The following is a 25,937-nucleotide window of genomic DNA, read 5'->3' as shown; positions in this document are numbered from 1 at the left end:
TTTTTAGGTTATGGTTTGGGCAGCAATAGAGCTAAATGCCCTTTTCAGGGCAATGGGGAGCTTAGGTTTTTTTAGTTAGGATTTTATTTGGGGGGTTGGTTGTGTGGGTGGTGGGTTTTACTGTTGGGGGTTGTTTGTATTTTTTTTAACAGGTAAAAGAGCTGATTGCTTTGGGGCAGTGCCCCGCAAAAGGCCCTTTTGAGGGCTATTGGTAGTTTTGTTTAGGCTAGGGTTTTTTTTTTTTTGGGGGGGGGGGCTTTTTTATTTTGATAGGTCTATTAGATTAGTTGTAATTAGTTTAAATATCTGATAATTTGTTTTTATTTTGTGTAATTTAGTGTTTTGTTTTTTTTGTAATTTAGGTAATTGTATTTAATTAATGTAATTTATTTAATTGTAGTATAAGGTTAGGTGTTAGTGTAACTCAGGTTAGGTTTTATTTTACAGGTAAATTTGTATTTATTTTAGTTAGGTAGTTAGTAAATAGTTAATAACTATTTAGTAACTATTCTACCTAGTTAAAATAAATACAAACTTGCCTGTGAAATAAAAATAAACCCTAAGCTAGATACAATGTAACTATTAGTTATATTGTAGCTAGCTTAGGGTCTATTTTACAGGTAAGTATTTAGTTTTAAATAGGAATTATTTAGGTAATGAAAATAAATTTTATTTAGATTTATTAGAATTATATTTAAGTTAGGGGGTGTTAGGGTTAGACTTAGGGGTTAATAAATTTAGTATAGTGGCGGCAACATTGGGGGCGGCAGATTAGGGGTTAATAAATGTAGGTAGGTGGCGGCGATGTTAGGGGCGGCAGATATGGGGTTAATAATATTTAACTAGTGTTTGCGATGTGGGAGTGCAGCGGTTTAGGGGTTAATAAGTTTATTATAGTGGCATCGATGTCCGGAGCGGCAGATTCGGGGTTAATAAGTGTAGGTAGGATGCGGCGACATTGGGGGCGGGAGATTAGGGGTTAATAAGTATAATGTAGGTGTCTGCGATGTCGGGGGCGGCAGATTAGGGGTTAATAAATATAATGTAGGTGTCAGCGATGTCGGGGGCGGCAGATTAGGGGTTAATAAGTTTAAGATTAGGGGTTTTAGACTCTGCGTTCATGTTAGGGTGTTAGGTGTAAACATAAATTTGGTTTCCCCATAGGAATTAATGGGGCTGCGTTACAGAGCTTTACGCTGCTTTTTTGCAGGTGTTAGACTTTTTTTCAGCCGGCTCTCCCCATTGATGTCTATGGGGAAATCGTGCACGGGCACATAAAACCAGCTCACCACTGCCTTAAGCAGCGCTGGTATTGGAGTGCGGTATGGAGCACAATTTTGCTCTACGCTCACTTCTTGCCTTATAACGCCGTGTTTCTGAAAACCTGTAATACATGCGCTGTAGGTAAGTGAGCGGTGACAATAACGTGCAAGTTAGCACCGCACCCCTCATAACGCAAAACTCGTAATCTAGCCGAGTGTTAATTCAATAATAAGCAACTAGGCTATAGGCTGAACAGGTTTTGTATTAGATGTGTGAGGTAATTAGACAGGTATGTCTACCTAAGCTAAGAGCCCTTAAAGGGGTATAACTAAGCTAAGAGCTTTTAAAGGGGTATGATCATATTTGTATATTTGTATATACATCTGGTAAAGAGCTAGGTAGAGGCGTAAAGGGGCAGACGGGGAGTAGGTGGATGACAGCAGAGGCTGATGGGAGATAGGTATAGGAATGCTGGAGGCTGATGGTAGGTAGGTAAAGGAGAGCAGGGGCTGATGGTTGGTAGGTAGAGGAGAACAGAGGCTGATGGGAGGTTGGTAGAGGAGTCCTGGAGGCTGATGGGAGGTAGGTAAAGGAGAGCAGGGGCTGATGGGTGGTAGGTAGAGGAGAGTAGAGGCTGATGGGAGGTAGGTAGAGGAGAGCAGTGGCTGATGGGAGGTAGGTAGAGGAGAGCATGGGCTGATAGGAGGTAGGTGGAGGAAAGCCGTGGCTATTAGACAGTACATAGTGGAGAGCAGGGGCTGATGGGAGTTAGAAGGAAAAGTGCAGGGGCTGAAGGAAGGTAGAAAGAAGAGTGCAGGGGGTGATGAGGGGTAGGTGGAGGAGTAGAGATGGAGAAGTGCAGAGGCTTAAGGAAAGTAAATTAAGGAGTGCAGGGACTAATAGATGTTGGAGGAGGAGTGTAGAGGATTATGGAAGGCAGATGGTGGAGAGCAGGGGCTCATGGGAGATAGGTGGAGAAGAGTAGGCTCTGAGGGAAGGTCGTTAGAGGGGCTGATGCGAGTTAGATGGAGAAGTGTAGGGGGTGAAGGAAGGTAGATAGAAGAGTGCAGGGGCTGATGGGAAGTAGGTGGAGGAGAGCATGGGCTGAAGGGAAGTAGGTGGATGAGAGCAGGGACTGATGGGAGGTCAGTGGAGGAGAGCAGGGGCTGATGGGAAATAGGTGGAGGAGAGCAGGGGCTGATGAGAAGTAGGTGGATGAAAGCAGGGGATGATGAGAAGTAGGTGGAGGAGAGCAGGGCCTGATGGGAAGTAGGCTAAGGAGAGCAGGGGCTGGTGGGAAGTAGGCTGAGGAGAGAACGGGCTGATGGGATGTAGGTGGATGAGAGCAGGGGTTTATGGGAAATAGGTGGATGAGAGCAGGGGTTGATAGGAAATAGGTGGATGAGTGCAGGGGCTGATGGGAAATAGGTGGATGAGAGCAGGGGCTGATGGGAAATAGGTGGATGAGAGCAGGGGTTGATGGGAAATAGGTGGAGGAGAGCAGGGGCTGATGGGAAGTAGGTGAGCAGGGGCTGATGGGAAGTAGGTGGATGAGAGCAGGGGCTGATGGGAAGTATGTGGAGGAGAGCAGGGGCTGATGGGAAATAGGTGGATGAGAGCAGGGCTGATGGGAAGTAGGTGGAGGAGAGCAGGGGCTGATGGGAAGTATGTGCATGAGAGCAGGGGCTGATGGGAAGTAGGTGGATGAGAGCAGGGGCTGATAAAAGGTAGGTGGAGGAGTAGAGATGGAGACTTAAGGAAGGTAAATAAAGGAGTGCAGGGACTAATGGATATTGGAGGAGGAGTGTAGAGGATTATAGAAGGCAGATGGTGGAGAGCAGGGGCTCATGGGAGATAGGTGGAGAAGAGTAGGTTCTGAGGGAAGGTCGTTAGAGGGGCTGATGCGAGTTAGATGGAGAAGTGCAGGGGGTGAAGGAAGGTAGATAGAAGAGTGCAGGGGCTGATGGGAAGTAGGTGGAGGAGAGCAGGGGCTGATGGGAAGTAGGTGGAGGAGAGCAGGGGCTGATGGGAGGTCAGTGGTGGAGAACAGGGGCTGATGGGAGGTCAGTGGAGGAGAGCAGGGGCCAAATGGAGCTAGTTTGATCAGAGCAGGGGCTGATGGGAAATAGGTGGAGGAGAGCAGGGGCTGATGGGAAGTAGGTGGATGAAAGCAGGGGCTGATGGGAAGTAGGCTGAGGAGAGCAGGGGCTGTTGGGAAGTAGGTGCAGGAGAGAAGGGCTGATGGGAAGTAGGTGGATAAGAGCAGGGGCTGATGGGAGGTCGGTGGAGGAGAGCAGGGGCTAAATGGAGCTAGTTGGATCAGAGCAGGGGCTGATGGGAAATAGGTGGAGGAGAGCAAGGGCTGATGGGAAGTAGGCTGAGGAGAACAGGGGCTGATGGGAAGTAGGTGGAGGAGAGCAGGGGTTGATGGGAAATAGGTGGATGGGAGTAGGGATTGATGGGAAATTGGTGGATGAGAGCAGGGGCTGGTGGGAAGTAGGTGGAGGAGAGCAGAGGCTGATGGGAAATATGTGGATGAGAGCAGGGGCTGATGGGAAATATGTGGATGAGAGCTGGAGTTGATGGGAAATAGGTGGATGAGAGCAGGGGCTGATAGGAAGTAGGTGGAGGAGAGCAGGGGCTGATGGGAAGTAGGTGGATGAGAGCAGGGGCTGATGGGAAGTAGGTGGAGGAAAGCAGGGGCTGATGGGAAATAGGTGAATGAGAGCCGGGCTGATGGAAAGTAGGTGGAGGAGAGCAGGGGCTGATGGGAAGTAGGTGAATGAAAGCAGGGGCTGATGGGAAGTAGGCTGAGGATAGCAGGGGCTGATGGGAAGTAGGTGAATGAAAGCAGGGGCTGATGGGAAGTAGGCTGAGGATAGCAGGGGCTGATAGGAAGTAGGTGCAGGAGATGAGGGCTGATGGGAAGTAGTTGGATGAGAGCATGGGTTGATGGGATATAGGTGGATGGGAGCAGGGGTTGATGGGAAATAGGTGGATGAATGCAGGGGCTGATGGGAAGTAGGTGGAGGAGAGCAGGGGCTGATGGGAAATAGGTGGATGAGAGTAGGGGTTGATGGGAAGCAGGTGGATGAGAGCAGGGGCTGATGGGAAGTAGGTGGATGAGGGCAGGGGCTGATGGGAAGTAGGTGGAGGAGAGCAGGGGCCGATGGGAAATAGGTGGATGAGAGCAGGGCTGATGGGAAGTAGGTGGAGGAGAGCAGGGGCTGATGGGAAGTAGGTGGATGAAAGCAGGGGCTGATGGGAAGTAGGTGGAGGAGAGCAGGGGCTGATGGGAAGTAGGTGAATGAAAGCAGGGGCTGATGGGAAGTAGGTGCAGGAGAGCAGGGCTGATGGGAAGTAGGTGGATGAGAGCAGGAGTTGATGGGAAGTAGGTGGAGGAGAGAAGGGGCTGATGGGAAATAGGTGGATGAGAGCAGGGGCTGATGGGAAGTAGGTGGAGGAGAGCAGGGGCTGATGGGAAGTAGGTGGATGAGGGCAGGGGCTGATGGGAAGTAGGTGCAGGAGAGCAGGGGCTGATGGGAAATATGTGGATAAGAGCAGGGCTTATGGGATGTTGCTGGAGAAGAGAAGGGGCTGATGGGAAGTAGGTGGATGAGAGCAGGGGCTGATGGGAAATAGGTGGAGGAGAGCAGGGGCTGATGGGAAATAGGTGGAGGAGAGCAGGGGCTGATGGGAAGTAGGTAGAAGAGAGCAGGGGCTGATGGGAAGTAGGCTGAGGAGAGAAGGGGCTGATGGGATGTAGGTGGATGAGAGCAGGGGTTTATGGGAAATAGGTGGATGAGAGCAGGGGTTGATAGGAAATAGGTGGATGAGTGCAGGGGCTTATGGGAAATAGGTGGATGAGAGCAGGGGCTGATGGGAAATAGGTGGATGAGAGCAGGGGTTGATGGGAAATAGGTGGAGGTGAGCAGGGGCTGATGGGAAGTAGGTGAGCAGGGGCTGATGGGAAGTAGGTGGATGAGAGCAGGGGCTGATGGGAAGTATGTGGAGGAGAGCAGGGGCTGATGGGAAATAGGTGGGGGAGAGCAGGGCTGATGGGAAGTAGGTGGAGGAGAGCAGGGGCTGATGGGAAGTATGTGCATGAGAGCAGGGGCTGATGGGAAGTAGGTGGATGAGAGCAGGGGCTGATAAAAGGTAGGTGGAGGAGTAGAGATGGAGACTTAAGGAAGGTAAATAAAGGAGTGCAGGGACTAATGGATATTGGAGGAGGAGTGTAGAGGATTATAGAAGGCAGATGGTGGAGAGCAGGGGCTCATGGGAGATAGGTGGAGAAGAGTAGGCTCTGAGGGAAGGTCGTTAGAGGGGCTGATGCGAGTTAGATGGAGAAGTGCAGGGGGTGAAGGAAGGTAGATAGAAGAGTGCAGGGGCTGATGGGAAGTAGGTGGAGGAGAGCAGGGGCTGATGGGAAGTAGGTGGAGGAGAGCAGGGGCTGATGGGAGGTCAGTGGAGGAGAACAGGGGCTGATGGGAGGTCAGTGGAGGAGAGCAGGGGCCAAATGGAGCTAGTTTCACCAGAGCAGGGGCTGATGGGAAATAGGTGGAGGAGAGCAGGGGCTGATGGGAAGTAGGTGGATGAAAGCAGGGGCTGATGGGAAGTAGGCTGAGGAGAGCAGGGGCTGTTGGGAAGTAGGTGCAGGAGAGAAGGGCTGATGGGAAGTTGGTGGATAAGAGCAGGGGCTGATGGGAGGTCGGTGGAGGAGAGCAGGGGCTAAATGGAGCTAGTTGGATCAGAGCAGGGACTGATGGGAAATAGGTGGAGGAGAGCAAGGGCTGATGGGAAGTAGGCTGAGGAGAACAGGGGCTGATGGGAAGTAGGTGGAGGAGAGCAGGGGTTGATGGGAAATAGGTGGATGGGAGTAGGGATTGATGGGAAATTGGTGGATGAGAGCAGGGGCTGGTGGGAAGTAGGTGGAGGAGAGCAGAGGCTGATGGGAAATATGTGGATGTGAGCAGGGGCTGATGGGAAATATGTGGATGAGAGCTGGAGTTGATGGGAAATAGGTGGATGAGAGCAGGGGCTGATAGGAAGTAGGTGGAGGAGAGCAGGGGCTGATGGGAAGTAGGTGGATGAGAGCAGGGGCTGATGGGAAGTAGGTGGAGGAGAGCAGGGGCTGATGGGAAATAGGTGAATGAGAGCCGGGCTGATGGAAAGTAGGTGGAGGAGAGCAGGGGCTGATGGGAAGTAGGTGAATGAAAGCAGGGGCTGATGGGAAGTAGGCTGAGGATAGCAGGGGCTGATAGGAAGTAGGTGCAGGAGATGAGGGCTGATGGGAAGTAGGTGGATGAGAGCATGGGTTGATGGGATATAGGTGGATGGGAGCAGGGGTTGATGGGAAATAGGTGGATGAATGCAGGGCTGATGGGAAGTAGGTGGAGGAGAGCAGGGGCTGATGGGAAATAGGTGGATGAGAGTAGGGGTTGATGGGAAGCAGGTGGATGAGAGCAGGGGCTGATGGGAAGTAGGTGGATGAGGGCAGGGGCTGATGGGAAGTAGGTGGAGGAGAGCAGGGGCCGATGGGAAGTAGGTGGATGAAAGCAGGGGCTGATGGGAAGTAGGTGGAGGAGAGCAGGGGCTGATGGGAAGTAGGTGAATGAAAGCAGGGGCTGATGGGAAGTAGGTGCAGGAGAACAGGGCTGATGGGAAGTAGGTGGATGAGAGCAGGGGTTGATGGGAAGTAGGTGGAGGAGAGAAGGGGGTGATGGGAAATAGGTGGATGAGAGCAGGGGCTGATGGGAAGTAGGTGGAGGAGAGCAGGGGCTCATGGGAAGTAGGTGGATGAGGGCAGGGGCTGATGGGAAGTAGGTGCAGGAGAGCAGGGGCTGATGGGAAATATGTGGATAAGAGCAGGGCTTATGGGATGTTGCTGGAGAAGAGAAGGGGCTGATGGGAAGTAGGTGGAGGAGAGCAGGGGCTGATGGGAAATAGGTGGAGGAGAGCAGGGGCTGATGGGAAATAGGTGGAGGAGAGCAGGGGCTGATGGGAAGTAGGTAGAAGAGAGCAGGGGCTGATGGGAAGTAGGTGGATAAGGGCAGGGGCTGATGTGAAGTAGGTGGAGGAGAGCAGGGGCTGATGGGAAGTTGGTGGATGAGGGCAGGGGCTGATGGGAAGTAGGCGGAGGAGAGCAGGGGCTGATGGGAAATATGTGGATAAGAGCAGGGCTTATGGGATGTAGGTGGAGAAGATCAGGGGCTGATAGGAAGTAGGTAGAGGAGAGCAGGGGCTGATGGCATTTCTATTCTTTGTTTTTCAGTTGCTAACGAACAAGAATCTTCTGAACTGGTGAAGCAGAAGGAAAGTGAATTCACTGCCCTATGAAGGTAAGTAGTCACTACTGTATGCCTGGGTCTGATGCTGGCGTTGTACACAACACTTATCTTCTAGCACACAGCAGTATTTATTTCACCTAACGGCACAGTGCAGAGCTTATAAAACACATAGTGTGGCAGTTGTTTAATTGGAAGTTTAATAACATGGTGAGTCCACAAGATTACCACAGATGAGATTACTTTCCATGTCTACCAAGAGGAGCAAAAGCACCCATATATCACAGCTTATATATAAATATATTGATCGTAAAGTCGCTAATGATGATATTTTTCATCTATGTATATTAGGGCTATTGTACTTAACCGTCTCCTCTGCAAGGGCTATCAGCTATACTTGTGCCTTACTGTTTAGTACACCTTACTACCTTTACTAAAGTATGGATCAGATACTGTAAGTGCAGCTCAGATATCTGGACGATTAGCTGGAGGACAGATCTATAGATCACGTAAGCCCCTAATCTTACTATTTACTTTATAAGGATGTGCCTGTGTTCAGCTGTCTCCTTCTTGTGCTGAGCTTATATAGCATCCTAAACAGGGATTTCTCTTGTAAGGTGTATCCAGTCCACGGATCATCCATTACTTGTGGGATATTCTCATTCCCAACAGGAAGTTGCAAGAGGACACCCACAGCAGAGCTGTAATATAGCTCCTCCCCTAACTGTCATAGCCAGTCATTCTCTTGCAACTCTCAACAAGCAAGGACGTTGTAGGAGAGAGTGGTTAAATATAGCTAGTTTATTTTCTTCAATCAAAAGTTTGTTATTTTTAAATAGTACCGGAGTTGTGCTATTTTATCTCAGGCAGTAAATAGAAGAAGAATCTGCCTGAGGTTTCTATGATCTTAGCAGGTTGTAACTAAGATCCATTGCTGTTCTCACATATGTCTGAGGGGATTACACAGATGAGGTAACTTCAGCGAGAGAATGGCGTGCAGTTTATTCTGCTATCAGGTATGTGCAGTTATAATTTTTTCTAGAGATGGAAAACACTAGAAAATGCTGCTGATACCGGATTAATGTAAGTTAAGCCTGAATACAGTGATTTAATAACGACTGGTATCATGCTTACTCCCAGGGGTAATACCCTTATGATATTGCAATATAAAACGTTTGCTGGCATGTTTAATCGTTTTTATATATACTTTGGTGATAAAACTTTATTGGGGCCTAGTTTTTTCCACATGGCTGGCTTAAATTTTGACTAGAAACAATTTCCACTGTTGTAGTATAAAAGTTACAGTTGGTGCAGTTAAAATTACAAACTGTGACATCCAGCTTCCCTCAAAGGCCCTCTGAATGCTATAGGACATCTCTAAAGGGCCCAAAGGCTTTCCAAAGTCGTTTATTGGGGAAGGTAGGGCCACAGCTTGCTGTGGCAGTTGGTTGTGACTGTTAAAAAACGTCTATTTTGTTTTTTTTATCCGTTTTTTGAACTAAGGGGTTAATCATCCATTTGCAAGTGGGTGCAATGCTCTGTTAGCCTATTATACACACTGTAAACATTTCGTTTGATTTACTGCATTTTTTCACTGTTTTTCAAATTCTGACAAAATTTGTTTCTCTTAAAGGCACAGTACCGTTTTTTATATTTGCTTGTTAACTTGATTTAAAGTGTTTTCCAAGCTTGCTAGTCTCATTGCTATTCTGTATAAACATGTCTGACATAGAAGAAACTCCTTGTTTATTATGTTTAAAAGCCATGGTGGAACCCCCCTTAGAATGTGTACCAAATGTACTGATTTCATTTTATGCAATAAAGATAATTTTCTGTCTTTAAAAATTTATCACCAGAGGAATCTGACGAGGGGGAAGTTATGCCGACTAACTTTCCCCACGTGTCAGACCCTTTGACTTCCGCTTAAGGGACTCACGCTCAAATGGCGCCAAGTACATCTAGGGCGCCCATAGCGTTTACTTTACAAGACATGGCGGCAGTCATGGATAATGCACTGTCAGCGGTATTAGCCAGACTACCTGAACTTAGAGGTAAGCGAGATAGCTCTGGGGTGAGACAAAATGCAGAGCATACTGACGCTTTAAGAACCATGTCTGATACTGCCTCACAATATGCAGAAGCTGAGGAAAGAGAGCTTCAGTCAGTGGGTGATGTTAATGACTCAGGAAAGATACCTGATTCTAATATTTCTACATTTAAATTTAAGCTTGAACACCTCCGCGTGTTGCTTAGGGAGGTTTTAGCTGCTCTGAATGACTGTGATACCATTGCAGTGCCAGAGAAATTGTGTAGACTGGATAAATACTTTGCAGTGCTGGTGTGTACTGATGTTTTTCCAAATACCTAAAAGATTTACAGAAATTATTAATAAGGAATGGGATAGACCAGGTGTGCCGTTCTCTTCCCCTCCTATTTTTAGAAAAATGTTTCCAATAGACGCCACCACACGGGACTTATGGCAGACAGTCCCTAAGGTGGAGGGAGCAGTTTCTACTCTAGTAAAGCGTACTACTATCCCTGTCGAGGACAGTTGTGCTTTTTTTTAGATCCAATGGATAAAAAATTAGGTTACCTTAAGAAAATATTTATTCAACAAGGTTTTATCCTACAGCCCCTTGCATGCATTGCCCCTGTCACTGCTGCTGCGGCGTACTGGTTTGAGTCTCTGGAAGAGGCTTTACAGGTAGCGACTCCATTGGATGACATACTTGGCAAACTTAGAGCACTTAAGCTAGTCAATTCTTTTATTCTGATGCCATTGTTCATTTGACTAAACTAACGGCTAAGAATTCTGGTTTTGCTATACAGGCGCGCAGAGCGCTATGGCTTAGATCATGGTCAGCTGACATGACTTCAAAATCTAAGCTACTTAACATTCCCTTCAAGGGGCAGACCCTATTCGGGCCTGGTTGAAGGAGATCACTGGAGGAAAAGGTCATGCCCTTCCTCAGGACAGGTCCAAATCTAGGGCCAAACAGTCTAATTTTCGTGCCTTTCAAAACTTCAAGGCAGGTGCGGCATCAACTTCCTCTAATAATAAACAAGAGGGAACTTTTGCTCAATCCAAGACGGTCTGGAGACCAAACCTGACCTGGAAAAAAGGTAAGCAGGTAAAAAAGCCTGCTGCTGCCTCTAAGACAGCATGAAGGAACAGCCCCCTATCCAGGAACGGATCTAGTAAGGGGCAGACTTTCACTCTTTGCCCAGGCGTGGGCAAGAGATGTTCAGGATCCCTGGGCGTTGGAAATTATATCCCAGGGATATCTTCTGGACTTCAAAGCTTCCCCCCCAAAAGGGAGATTTCACCTTTCACAATTATCTGCACACCAGATAAAGAGAGAGGCATTCTTACACTGTGTACAAGACCTCCTAGTTATGGGAGTGATCCATCCAGTTCCAAAGGAGGAACAGGGACAGGGTTTTTACTCAAATCTGTTTGTGGTTCCCAAAAAAGAGGAAACCTTCAGACCAATTTTGGATCTAAAGATCTTAAACAAATTCCTCAAAGTTCCGTAGTTCAAGATGGAAACTATTCGTATCATCCTACCACTGATCCAGGAGGGTCAATATATGACTACAGTGGATCTAAAGGATGCTTATCTTCACATTCCGATACACAAAGATCATCATCGGTTTCTCAGGTTTGCCTTTCAAGACAGGCATTACCAGTTGTAGCTCTTCCCTTGGGATTAGCTACAGCCCCAAGAATCTTTACAAAGGTTCTAGGGTTGCTTATGGCGGTCCTAAGGCCGCGGGGCATAGCAGTAGCCCCTTATTTAGACGACTTCCTGATACAGGCGTCAAACTTCCAAATTGCCAAGTCTCATTCGGACGTAGTACTGGCATTTCTGTGGTCGCATGGGTGGAAAGTGAATGAGGAAAAGAGTTCTCTATCCCCACTCACAAGAGTTTCCTTTCTAGGGACTCTGATAGATTCTGTAGAAATGAAAATTCACCTGACGGAGTCCAGGTTATCAAAGCTTCTAAATTCCTGCCGGGTTCTTCATTCCATTCCGCGCCCTTCGGTGGTTCAGTGTATGGAAGTAATCGGCTTAATGGTAGCGGCAATGGACATAGTGCCGTTTGCACGCTTACATCTCAGACCGCTGCAACTATGCATGCTCAGTCAGTGGAACGGGGATTACACAGATTTGTCCCCTCAACTGAATTTGGACCAAGAGACCAGGGATTCTCTTCTCTGGTGGCTATCTCGGGTCCATCTGTCCAAAGGTATGACCTTTCGCAGGCCAGATTGGACAATTGTTACGACAGATGCCAGCCTTCTAGGTTGGGGTGCAGTCTGGAACTCCCTGAAGGCTCAGGGATCGTGGACTCAGGAGAAGTCTCTCCTTCCATTAAATATTCTGGAACTAAGAGCGATATTCAAGACTCTTCAGGCTTGGCCTCAGTTAGCAACTCTGAGGTACATCAGATTTCAGTCGGACAACATCACGACTGTAGCTTACATTAACCATCAAGGGGGAACGAGAAGTTCCCTAGAGATGTTAGAAGTTTAAAAAATAATTCGCTGGGCAGAGATTCACTCTTGCCACCTATCAGCTATCCATATCCCAGGTGTAGAGCACTGGGAGGCGGATTTTCTAAGTCGTCAGACTTTTATCCGGGAGAGTGGGAACTCCATCCGGAGGTATTTGCACAACTGATTCATCGTTGGGGCAAACCAGAACTGGATCTCATGGCGTCTCGCCAGAACGCCAAGCTTCCGTGTTACGGATCCAGGTCCAGGGATCCCAAGGCGACACTGATAGATGCTCTAGCAGCGCCCTGGTCTTTCAACCTGGCTTATGTGTTTCCACCGTTTCCTCTGCTCCCTCGACTGATTGCCAAGATCAAGCAGGAGAGAGCATCAGTGATTCTGATAGCACCTGCGTGGCCACGCAGGACCTGGTATGCAGATCTAGTGGACATGTCATCCTTTCCACCATGGTCTTTGCCTCTGAAACAGGACCTTCTACTTCAGGGTCCTTTCAACCATCCAAATCTAATTTCTCTGAGGCTGACTGCCTGGAGATTGAACGCTTGATTTTATCAAAGCGTGGCTTCTCCGAGTCAGTTATTGATACCTTAAGACAGGCACGAAAGCCTGTCACCAGGAAAATTTACCATAAGGTATGGCGTAGATATCTTTATTGGTGTGAATCCAAGGGTTACTCATGGAGTAAGGTCAGGATTGCTAGGATATTATCTTTTCTCCAAGAAGGTTTGGAAAAAGGATTGTCAGCTAGTTAAGCGTCTGGCAGATGTTCCAGACGTTCAGGCATTTTGTCAGGCTTTAGTTAGAATCAAGCCTGTGTTTAAACCTGTTGCTCCACCATGGAGCTTAAACTTGGTTCTTAAGGTTCTTCAAGGAGTTCCGTTTGAACCTCTTCATTCCATAGATATCAAGCTTTTATCTTGGAAAGTTCTTTTTTTGGTAGCTATTTCCTCGTCTCGTAGAGTCTCTGAGCTATCTGCCTTACAATGTGATTCTCCTTATCTGATTTTTCATACGGATAAGGTAGTCCTGCGTACCAAACCTGTGTTCTTACCTAAGGTAGTATCTAACAAGAATATCAATCAAGAGATTGTTGTTCCATCCTTTTGTTACACAATCTGGACGTGATCCGTGCTTTAAAGTTTTACTTACAAGCTACTAAAGATTTTCGTCAAACATCTGCTTTGTTTGTTGTCTACTCTGGACAGAGGAGAGGTCAAAAGGCTTCGGCAACCTCTTTTTCTTTTTGACTCAGAAGCTTAATCCGCTTAGCCTATGAGACTGCTGGACAGCAGCCTCCTGAAAGGATTACAGTTCATTCCACTAGAGCTGTGGCTTCCACTTGGGCCTTTAAAAATGAGGCTTCTTTTGATCAGATTTGCAAGGCGACAACTTGGTCTTCGCTTCATATTTTTTCAAACTTTTACAAATTTGATACTTTTGCTTCTTCGGAGGCTATATTTGGGAGACAGGTTTTACGGGCAGTGGTTCCTTCCATTTAAGTTCCTGCCTTGTCCCTCCCTTCATCCGTGTACTTTAGCTTTGGTATTGGTATCCCACAAGTAATGGATGATCCGTGGACTGGATACACCTTACAAGAGAAAACACAATTTATGCTTACCTGATAAATTTATTTCTCTTGTGGTGTATCCAGTCCACGGCCCGCCCTGTCATTTTAAGGCAGGTAATTTTTAAATTTAAACTACAGTAACCACTGCACCCTATGGTTCCTCCTTTCTCGGCTTGTTTTCGGTCGAATGACTGGCTATGACAGTTAGGGGAGGAGCTATATTACAGCTCTGCTGTGGGTGTCCTCTTGCAACTTCCTGTTGGGAATGAGAATATCCCACAAGTAATGGATGATCCGTGGACTGGATACACCACAAGAGAAATAAATTTATCAGGTAAGCATAAATTGTGTTTTTCTGTGCTGCCTTGGGGTTAGAGAGGTCAGGGTTCTGTTGTCCAACAGCTATCCCCTAAGGAGTTAAATTCCCTCTGCTACGTCTGAGCTGATGACTATTATGTACTCACCCACAGCTAAACTAAGGCGCTCCTCTTTAATTTGAAAGTTTTTTTTTAATTCAGACGAGTTCTCTGCTAAGGATGTTTGTTATGAAACTCAGGACTCCCAATGCTGTGAGTGAAGATGTGTCCTGCTTTAAGGGAACTGCTAAGAGTTTTAGAGGTAGATCATTTGCCTACTCCTGATTAAGCGGCTACTAGATGGATAAACCAATTCTAAGCATACTTACTTGTTCTGGAGTCAGTCTCTGAAGTGGTTTATAAGGAATGGAACAAGCATTGGGTTCCTTCTGTTACATCTGCCAAATATAAGGCCCTTGCCAGCCTCCAATCTGGACCTATTGGAAGTAGCGGATGAGGCCATTTCCACCTTAGCCAGATGGACTACTGCTCCTTTAGAGGACTGTACCTCTTTTAAGAACCAAAATGGATAGGAAGCTTGAAGGCTACTCGGTTTCAACTGGAGGCTTTCTCTTTTGACTGGCTATTAGTGTGGTTTAGTGTGATAATCTTTCTGAGCTTGCATTGGGATATGCTTTCTTGAAGGAGACCCAGGATTGTGTTAGATTATTGATAATTATAAATTATTTTTGATGCAGCTGTGGAAATGGTTTGCATTAATACTAATGGCTAGATTACGAGTCTTGCGTTAGCCTTAAAAAGCAGCGTTGAAAGGTCCCAACGCTGCTTTTTAACGCCAGCTGGTATTACGAGTCTTGCAGGTACAGGTGTACCGCTCACTTTTTTGGCGCAACTCGAAAATTCCGCAAATCCACTTACGCCAATTGCGTATCCTATTTCTTTTACAAGATATGATGAGTCCACGGATTTCATCCTTATGGGATATCGCCTCCTGGTCAGCAGGAGGAGGCAAAGAGCTCCACAGCAGAGCTGCATAAATAGCTCCTCCCCTCCCTCCCACCCCAGTCATTCTCTTTGCCTGTGTTAGTGCAAGGTGAGAGGTAAAGTGAGGTGTTAGTTTAGATTCTTCAATCAAGAGTTTATTATTTTTTAAGTAGTGCCTTTGAGTGCTACTTTGTGCTGGCGTGTAGCCTAGACCAGATCAATCTCTTCAGTTAAAGGGACATTACACTGTAAAATTGTTTTTCCATTAATGTATTTTAAATGACTTGTTATACCAACTGCAGAGTATAAAATATTTGAGAAATTCCATTTTCATTCCATATTTGAGAAATTCTATTTCTGGAGTCAGTCTCTGAACTGGTTTATAAGGAATGGAACAAGCATTGGGTTCCTTCTGTTACATCTGCCAAATATAAGGCCCTTGCCAGCCTCCAATCTGGACCTATTGGAAGTAGCGGATGAGGCCATTTCCACCTTAGCCAGATGGACTACTGCTCCTTTAGAGGACTGTACCTCTTTTAAGAACCAAAATGGATAGGAAGCTTGAAGGCTACTCGGTTTCAACTGGAGGCTTTCTCTTTTGACTGGCTATTAGTGTGGTTTAGTGTGATAATCTTTCTGAGCTTGCATTGGGATATGCTTTATTGAAGGAGACCCAGGATTGTGTTAGATTATTGATAATTATAAATTATTTTTGATGCAGCTGTGGAAATGGTTTGCATTAATACTAACGGCTAGATTACGAGTCTTGCGTTAGCCTTAAAAAGCAGCGTTGAAAGGTCCCAACGCTGCTTTTTAACGCCCGCTGGTATTACCAGTCTTGCAGGTACAGGTGTACCGCTCACTTTTTTGGTGCGACTCGAAAATACCGCAAATCCACTTACGCCAATTGCGTATCCTATTTCTTTTACAAGATATGATGAGTCCACGGATTTCATCCTTACTTATGGGATATCGCCTCCTGGTCAGCAGGAGGAGACAAAGAGCTCCACAGCAGAGCTGCATAAATAGCTCCTCCCTCCCACCCCAGTCATTCTCTTTGCCTGTGTTAGTGACAGGAGAGAGGTAAAGTGAGGTGTTAGTTTAGATTCTTCAATCAAGAGTTTATTATTTTTTAAGTAGTGCCTTTGAGTGCTACTTTGTGCTGGCGTGTAGCCTAGACCAGATCAATCTCTTCAGTTAAAGGGACATTACACTGTAAAATTGTTTTTCCATTAATGTATTTTAAATGACTTGTTATACCAACTGCAGAGTATAAAATATTTGAGAAATTCCATTTTCATGCTTATTTGTGTATATGAAGTATCTGATTTTGTGCTTTGAAACCACAGCCTATTACAATGGGTTTGAACTTAAAGGTGATATCAGATCTCATTATGTTCTAAGTTTGTGTAAACAGACTTGCTTCCTTATCTTTTATTTGGCTGGAACACCAAAGCTCAATACATAGAGAGAACAATGGAAAACGATCATTTTATTACTTAACTATCCTGCATCCCACTGAGAGTGTAATCTCTTCTGCTGGCTGTGTATACTTAGGCTATTCAATAGCCTATACTCCAGTATTAATTTGTTCAGTATAGGTGGCAATACCACAGGCTAAATCAGCTATTTCAAATGCTGAAATAGGAGTAAAGGAGCTACTTGTAACCAATTTAATACACTCTAGCAGGTTAAACGGATCATTGGGAATAATTTAAAGGGGAGAAAAAATTTGGGTGAACTGTCCCTTTAAAGAAAAAGAGAAGTATCTGGTGGCTTTAAGGCAATAGGAACTGGTGGGACATAATTCTCACTGTGCCTCTTATACATGTTGCTGCCCTACTACAGATTGCCTAAGCACTTTTATCTTAGGTTTATCTTGGTTCCGCAGGGCTATGGGAGGAAGAAATACCTCTGGAAACCTGCTGGACTACCATGCTGTCGCTCAGCAATTAAGGTAAGTGCTAACTTTTATTATTTCTGAGGACGGTGTCTTTTCTCAGAAGTCAGTGAGCACTACCTTTTTTGTTTTTCTAAAAGTGTAAGATGGTCTCTTACTATGGGTTCTTATTAATTTTACGCTTTTTACTTGTGTATCACAGGGGTATGCGTGGGACTGCAGTGTTCAGGTTTTTTTTTTATGCTACCGGTGCCTGTACTAATGATGGCGACCGGGAGATTGATTAGAGACTTGTAATTACAGATCTATGCTGCACTGTAAAGAGTCACAATGTGTCTAGGTCTTTATGCTTACTCCCGGTGCCTGTCCTACAGCATGGCGACCGGGAGATTGTATGCACTTTGTGTATCGCAGCAGGGTACTCAGCTTGTTATTCTTGCTCCCGGTGTCTACCCTAACGCATGACGACCGGGAGTTTATATAGGGCCTTGTAAGGTTTTGTGATGTTTTTAAGTAGTGTCTATCGTTAGATCATAGACTGCTTGTGACATTTGGTGTTTTTGTTTTCTTTTGCATGATGTACCGAGTCCACGGATTCATCTTAACTTGTGGGATATTGTCCTTCCTGACAGGAAGTAGCAAAGAGAGCACCACAGCAGAGCTGTCTATATAGCTCCCCCTTAACTCCACCCCCCAGTCATTCTCTGCTGGCTCTAAGCAGGAAGGGTAAAGAGAAGAGGTGTTAAACTGTTAGTTTTTATTTTATCTTCAATCAAGTGTTTGTTATTTTTAAATGGTACCAGTGTTGTACTATTTACTCTCAGGCAGGACATAGATGAAGATTTCTGCCTGGAGGATGATGATCTTAGCATTTGTAAATAAGGTCCACTGCTGTTCCCACAGAAGCTGAGGAGTACAGGAAAACTTCAGTGTGAGGAACGGTTTCTTGCTATACAGCAATGAGGTATGTTCAGTCATATTTTCTGCAGAGACTGTGTTAACTCAGAAAGGCTGACAGTGTCCCCATTAGGGGAAGGGTAAGCAGTAATCCTAGTGTTATCAGAGGTTTTTACTAGCTTGCATAAAGGGTTCATTTTTTGTGGGTACTCAGTTTATGTGAATTTGGGACAAACGTTTTTGTGTCTGGGAGTAACGTTTTCTGTTTTATGGGACATTTGCTTGAGGATTCTTTGGGGTTGTTTATAACCCACATGGCTTTCAGGCAGGGTTTGTTAGTTTTGTGTAGGCCCCAGCAACATCGAGTGAGGTGGGTGGGGCCTACATTTACAAGCAGCAAGCAACTTCTCCTGAGGTCCTGAGAGTCTTCTGAGGGACTAATTGAAGCTTTAAACCCCATATTATCGTTCCTAAGAGCAGGTAGGGCCACAGCAGAGCTGTGGCAAGGTGCTTTAGGGGTTTTTAACCGGTTTTAGACAAATTTCAATCCGTTTTTTTCATTTGGGGGTTTATTGCTTATTAACTTGTGGTGCAATCCTTCTAAAGCTTAGTGGGTACACTGTTAAAATTTCAGAAAAATTTAAGCAATTTTAACCTGTTTTGCAGTTTGTGTATGCCGCCTTTTCTCTTAAAGGCACAGTACCGTTTTTGCAAATTGTGTTTTTTTCATAAAATAAAGTGTTTTCCCAGCTTGCTTGCTTTATTACTAATCTGTTAAACATGTCTGACACTGAGGAAACTCATTGTTCAATTTGTTTAGAAGCCATTGTGGAACCCCCTCTTAGAATGTGTCCCACTTGTACTGATATGTCTATAAATTGCAAACACAAGGAAGGAACAAAGATGTGGAGCTGCTGTAGGATAAAACCAATCTTTTATTTAGAAATCTTTTAAAATTTGGGAGGCATCCCAAAGCATAGGTAGGCAACGCACAGCTGCTAACATGTTTCGGCCATGGTGGCCGTAGTCATAGCATGCTTTGCACAACAGTGATTTAAAACAGGTATCGCAGTACCTGATAGGTGAAGCAATTAAGAGAAAAAGACGCCTACTTAGCTACATGCACACAAACTTTAACCCATTAATGCCCAATGCAGTGTTAAACTGGAGATGTATGTATACACCAAATCAGTTCACATAGAGAAATAGATTATACATAAGTACATAATTAAAGAGAAAACATACACCTAGATTTAGAGTTTTGCGTTAGAAGGGGTGCGTTAGCTGCGCATGTTTTTTTTTTCCCCCGCACCTTCTAAACAACGCTGGTATTTAGAGTTCTCTGAAGGGCTGCGTTAGGCTCCAAAAAGGGAGCATAAAGGCATATTTACCGCCACTTCAACTCTCAATACCAGCGTTGCTTACGGACGCGGCCAGCTTCAAAAACGTGCTCGTGCACGATTCCCCCATAGGAAACAATGGGGCAGTTTGAGCTGAAAAAAAACCTAACACCTTCAAAAAAGCAGCGTTCAGCTCCTAACGCAGCCCCATTGTTTCCTATGGGGAAACACTTCCTAAGTCTGCACCTAACACCCTAACATGTACCCCGAGTCTAAACACCCCTAACCTTACACTTATTAACCCCTAATCTGCCGCCCCCGCTATCGCTGACCCCTGCATATTATTTTTAACCCCTAATCTGCCGCTCCGTACACTGCAGCAACCTACATTATAGCTATGTACCCCTAATCTGCTGCCCCTAACATCGCCGACCCCTATATTATATTTATTAACCCCTAATCTGCCCCCCCCCAACGTCGCCGCTACCTACCTACACTTATTAACCCCTAATCTGCCGACCGGACCTCGCCGCCACTATAATAAATGTATTAACCCCTAAACCACCTCACTCCCGCCTCAAAAGCCCTATAATAAATTTTATTAACCCCTAATCTGCCCTCCCTAACATCGCTGACACCTAACTTCAAGTATTAACCCCTAATCTGCCGACCGGTCCTCACCGCTACTATAATAAATGTATTAACCCCTAAAGCTAAGTCTAACCCTAACCCTAACACCCCCCTAAGTTAAATATAATTTAAATCTAACGAAATAAAATAAATCTTATTAAATAAATTAATCCTATTTAAAGCTAAATACTTACCTGTAAAATAAACCCTAATATAGCTACAATATAACTAATAGTTACATTGTAGCTATTTTAGGATTTATATTTATTTTACAGGCAACTTTGTATTTATTTTAACCAGGTACAATAGCTATTAAATAGTTAATAACTATTTAATAGCTACCTAGTTAAAATAATTACAAAATTACCTGTAAAATAAATCCTAACCTAAGTTACAATTAAACCTAACACTACACTATCAATAAATTAATTAAATAAACTACCTACAATTATCTACAATTAAATCAACTAAAGTAAATTACAAAAAAAAACCCACTAAATTACAAAAAATAAAAAAAGATTACAAGAATTTTAAACTAATTACACCTACTCTAAGCCCCCTAAAAAAATAACAAAGCCCCCCAAAATAAAAAAAATGCCCTACCCTATTCTAAAATAAAAAGTTAACAGCTCTTTACCTTACCAGCCCTTAAAAGGGCCTTTTGCGGGGCATGCCCCAAAGAAAACAGCTCTATTGCATTTAAAAAAAACATACAATACCCCCCCCCCCCAACATTACAACCCACCACCCACATACCCCTAATCTAACCCAAACCCCCCTTAAAAAACCTAACACTAAGCCCCTGAAGATCTCCCTACCTTATCTTCACCACGCCGGGTATCACCGATCCGTCCAGAAGAGGGTCCGAAGTCTTCATCCTATCCGGCAAGAAGAGGTCCAGAAGAGGCTCTGAAGTCTTCATCCTATCCGGCAAGAAGAGGACATCCGGACCGGTAGACATGTTCATCCAGGCGGCGTCTTCTATCTTCATCCATCCGACGCGGAGCGGGACCATCTTGAAGCAGCCGAAGCGGATCCATCCTCTTCTTCCGGCGACTCCCGACGAATGAAGGTTCCTTTAAGGGAATCAGCCAATCAGATTCAAGTTCAATCCGATTGGCTGATCCAATCAGCCAATCAGATTGAGCTCGCATTCTATTGGCTGTTCCGATCATGCCAATAGATGCAGACCCTGTGATTATGTACAAGTCTCAAACTCCTTTCACTCAGCAGTCACAGGCAAAAGCTATGACATAAAGACATGCATAAATTGTACTCACACGGGTGTCATCTATTTGATTACATGCATCCAGTGCAACATTCAATATACGGGACTCAAGTCCAGAGACATTAATACTCGAATTAGGGAACATATTTCCACCTTAGAGAGAGCTAAGTCTACCTCCCTATTGGTGCAACACTTTGCTACCACTCACAATGGCAAGTTGGACACGTTTAGATGGATTGCCATTGAGAAAGTAGTAACACCAAAAAGGGGTGGTGATCTTGAGAGTATTCTGGCTAAGCGTGAGGTGTTCTGGATATTCCATCTTAAAACCAGGACACCTCATGGCTTAAATTCCAGATACGATCTGATCAACTTTTGGGAATAACAGCTTTACTGAGGGGACTTCAGGTTCAGGGTTCCCTCTCTGTACTCTTTTAATTCATCTGGGGTGCAATAATATCAGCATCAGTATTTCTCTTGTAAGGTGTATCCAGTCCACGGATCATCCATTACTTGTGGGATATTCTCATTCCCAACAGGAAGTTGCAAGAGGACACCCACAGCAGAGCTGTAATATAGCTCCTCCCCTAACTGTCATAGCCAGTCATTCTCTTGCAACTCTCAACAAGCTAGGACGTTGTAGGAGAGAGTGGTTAAATATAGCTAGTTTATTTTCTTCAATCAAAAGTTTGTTATTTTTAAATAGTACCGGAGTTGTGCTATTTTATCTCAGGCAGTAAATAGAAGAAGAATCTGCCTGAGGTTTCTATGATCTTAGCAGGTTGTAACTAAGATCCATTGCTGTTCTCACATATGTCTGAGGGGATTACACAGATGAGGTAAAACTTCAGCGAGAGAATGGCGTGCAGTTTATTCTGCTATCAGGTATGTGCAGTTATAATTTTTTCTAGAGATGGAAAACACTAGAAAATGCTGCTGATACCGGATTAATGTAAGTTAAGCCTGAATACAGTGATTTAATAACGACTGGTATCATGCTTACTCCCAGGGGTAATACCCTTATGATATTGCAATATAAAACGTTTGCTGGCATGTTTAATCGTTTGTATATATGCTTTGGTGATAAAACTTTATTGGGGCCTAGTTTTTTCCACATGGCTGGCTTAAATTTAAACTAGAAACAGTTTCCTGAGGCTTTCCACTGTTGTAGTATAAAAGTTACAGTTGGTGCAGTTAAAATTACAAACTGTGACATCCAGCTTCCCTCAAAGGCCCTCTGAATGCTATAGGACATCTCTAAAGGGCCCAAAGGCTTTCCAAAGTCATTTATTGGGGAAGGTAGGGCCACAGCTTGCTGTGGCAGTTGGTTGTGACTGTTAAAAAAACGTCTATTTCGTTTTTTTGATCCGTTTTTTGAACTAAGGGGTTAATCATCCATTTGCAAGTGGGTGCAATGCTCTGTTAGCATATTATACACACTGTAAAAATTTCGTTTGATTTACTGCATTTTTTCACTGTTTTTCAAATTCTGACAAAATTTGTTTCTCTTAAAGGCACAGTACCGTTTTTTATATTTGCTTGTTAACTTGATTTAAAGTGTTTTCCAAGCTTGCTAGTCTCATTGCTAGTCTGTATAAACATGTCTGACATAGAAGAAACTCCTTGTTTATTATGTTTAAAAGCCATGGTGGAACCCCCTCTTAGAATGTGTACCAAATTTACTGATTTCATTTTATGCAATAAAGATCATTTTCTGTCTTTAAAAATTTTTATCACCAGAGGAATCTGACGAGGGGGAAGTTATGCCGACTAACTTTCCCCACGTGTCAGACCCTTTGACTCCCGCTTAAGGGACTCACGCTCAAAAGGTCGCCAAGTACATCTAGGGCGCCCATAGCGTTTACTTTACAAGACATGGCGGCAGTCATGGATAATACACTGTCAGCGGTATTAGCCAGACTACCTGATCTTAAAGGTAAGCGAGATAGCTCTGGGGTGAGACAAAATGCAGAGCATACTGACGCTTTAAGAACCATGTCTGATACTGCCTCACAATATGCAGAAGCTGAGGAAGGAGAGCTTCAGTCAGTGGGTGATGTTAATGACTCAGGAAAGATACCTGATTCTAATATTTCTACATTTAAATTTAAGCTTGAACACCTCCGCGTGTTGCTTAGGGAGGTTTTAGCTGCTCTGAATGACTGTGATACCATTGCAGTGCCAGAGAAATTGTGTAGACTGGATAAATACTTTGCAGTGCCGGTGTGTACTGATGTTTTTCCAAATACCTAAAAGGTTTACAGAAATTATTAATAAGGAATGGGATAGACCAGGTGTGCCGTTCTCTTCCCCTCCTATTTTTAGAAAAATGTTTCCAATAGATGCCACCACACGGGACTTATGGCAGACAGTCCCTAAGGTGGAGGGAGCAGTTTCTACTCTAGTAAAGCGTACTACTATCCCTGTCAAGGACAGTTGTGCTTTTTTTTCTTAGATCCAATGGATAAAAAATTAGAGGTTACCTTAAGAAAATATTTATTCAACAAGGTTTTATCCTACAGCCCCTTGCATGCATTGCCCCTGTCACTGCTGCTGCGGCGTACTGGTTTGAGTCTCTGGAAGAGGTTTTACAGGTAGCGACTCCATTGGATGACATACTTGGCAAACTTAGAGCACTTAAGCTAACCAATTCTTTTATTCTGATGCCATTGCTCATTTGACTAAACTAACGGCTAAGAATTCTGGTTTTGCTATACAGGCGCGCAGAGCGCTATGGCTTAGATCATGGTCAGCTGACGTGACTTCAAAATCTAAGCTACTTAACATTCCCTTCAAGGGGCAGACCCTATTCGGGCGAGGTTTGAAGGAGATTATTGCTGATATCACTGGAGGAAAAGGTCATGCCCTTCCTCAGGACAGGTCCAAATCTAGGGCCAAACAGTCTAATTTTCGTGCCTTTCGAAACTTCAAGGCAGGTGCGGCATCAACTTCCTCTAATGCTAAACAAGAGGGAACTTTTGCTCAATCCAAGACGGTCTGGAGACCAATCCAGACCTGGAAAAAAAAAAGTAAGCAGGCCAAAAAGCCTGCTGCTGCCTCTAAGACAGCATGAAGGAACGGCCCCCTATCCGGTAACGGATCTAGTAGGAGGCAGACTTTCACTCTTCGCCCAGGCGTGGGCAAGAGATGTTCAGGATCCCTGGGCGTTGGAAATTATATCCCAGGGATATCTCCTGGACTTCAAAGCTTCCCCCCCAAAAGGGAGATTTCACCTTTCACAATTATCTGCAAACCAGATAAAGAGAGAGGCATTCTTACACTGTGTACGAGACCTCCTAGTTATGGGAGTGATCCATCCAGTTCCAAAGGAGGAACAGGGACAGGGTTTTTACTCAAATCTGTCTGTGGTTCCCAAAAAAGAGGAAACCTTCAGACCAATTTTGGATCTAAAGATCTTAAACAAATTCCTCAAAGTTCCATCATTCAAGATGGAAACTATTCGTACCATCCTACCAATGATCCAGGAGGGTCAATATATGACTACAGTGGATCTAAAGGATGCTTATCTTCACATTCCGATACACAAAGATCATCATCGGTTTCTCAGGTTTGCCTTTCTAGACAGGCATTACCAGTTTGTTGCTCTTCCCTTTGGATTAGCTACAGCCCCAAGAATCTTTACAAAGGTTCTAGGGTCGCTTCTGGCGGTCCTAAGGCCGCGGGGCATAGCAGTAGCCCCTTATTTAGACGACATCCTGATACAGGCGTCAAACTTCCAAATTGCCAAGTCTCATACGGACGTGGTACTGGCATTTCTGAGGTCGCATGGGTGGAAAGTGAATGAGGAAAAGAGTTCTCTATCCCCACTCACAAGAGTTTCCTTTCTAGGGACTCTGATAGATTCTGTAGAAATGAAAATTTACCTGACGGAGTCCAGGTTATCAAAGCTTCTAAATTCCTGCCGGGTTCTTCATTCCATTCCGCGCCCTTCGGTGGCTCAGTGTATGGAAGTAATCGGCTTAATGGTAGCGGCAATGGACATAGTGCCGTTTGCACGCTTACATCTCAGATCGCTGCAACTATGCATGCTCAGTCAGTGGAACGGGGATTACACAGATTTGTCCCCTCAACTGAATCTGGACCAAGAGACCAGGGATTCTCTTCTCTGGTAGCTATCTCGGGTCCATCTGTCCAAAGGTATGACATTTCGCAGGCCAGATTGGACAATTGTAACAACAGATGCCAGCCTTCTAGGTTGGGGTGCAGTCTGGAATTCCCTGAAGGCTCAGGGATCGTGGACTCAGGAGGAGTCTCTCCTTCCAATAAATATTCTGGAACTAAGAGCGATATTCAATGCTCTTCAGGCTTGGCCTCAGTTAGCAAATCTGAGATACATCAGATTTCAGTCGGACAACATCACGACTGTAGCTTACATCAACCATCAAGGGGGAACAAGAAGTTCCCTAGCGATGTTAGAAGTTTCAAAAATAATTCGCTGGGCAGAGATTCACTCTTGCCACCTATCAGCTATCCATATCCCAGGTGTAGAGAACTGGGAGGCGGATTTTCTAAGTCGTCAGACCTTTCATCCGGGAGAGTGGGAACTCCATCCGGAGGTTTTTGCACAACTGATTCATCGTTGGGGCAAACCAGAACTGGATCTCATGGCATCTCGCCAGAACGCCAAGCTTCCGTGTTACGGATCCAGGTCCAGGGATCCCAAGGCGACACTGATAGATGCTCTAGCAGCGCCCTGGTCTTTCAACCTGGCTTATGTGTTTCCACCGTTTCCTCTGCTCCCTCGACTGATTGCCAAGATCAAGCAGGAGAGAGCATCGGTGATTCTGATAGCACCTGCGTGGCCACGCAGGACCTGGTATGCAGATCTAGTGGACATGTCATCCTTTCCACCATGGTCTCTGCCTCTGAGACAGGACCTTCTACTTCAGGGTCCTTTCAACCATCCAAATCTAATTTCTCTGAGGCTGACTGCCTGGAGATTGAACGCTTGATTTTATCAAAGCGTGGCTTCTCCGAGTCAGTT

At 45.0% G+C, this 25,937-nt stretch overlaps 1 protein-coding gene across 5 annotated transcripts in view; it reads left to right on the top strand.

Annotated features, from left to right (window-relative positions):
- CD58 (CD58 molecule) overlaps positions 1 to 25,937 on the top strand; it is a 753,750-nt gene that overhangs the window by 632,255 nt on the left and 95,558 nt on the right. For all 5 annotated transcript variants that reach the window (XM_053705745.1, XM_053705746.1, XM_053705749.1 and 2 more), the window contains one exon: positions 7,538 to 7,604. In XM_053705745.1, the coding sequence (XP_053561720.1) occupies positions 7,538 to 7,602 (65 nt within the window). In that variant the 3' untranslated portion in view covers positions 7,603 to 7,604. The remainder of the gene's footprint in view (positions 1 to 7,537; positions 7,605 to 25,937) is intronic.

This window comes from Bombina bombina, chromosome 3 (assembly GCF_027579735.1).
Source record: "Bombina bombina isolate aBomBom1 chromosome 3, aBomBom1.pri, whole genome shotgun sequence".
Lineage (NCBI taxonomy): Eukaryota > Metazoa > Chordata > Amphibia > Anura > Bombinatoridae > Bombina > Bombina bombina.
Note: the sequence above shows the minus strand (reverse complement) of the source record. Positions and strands in the feature narration are given on the sequence as shown.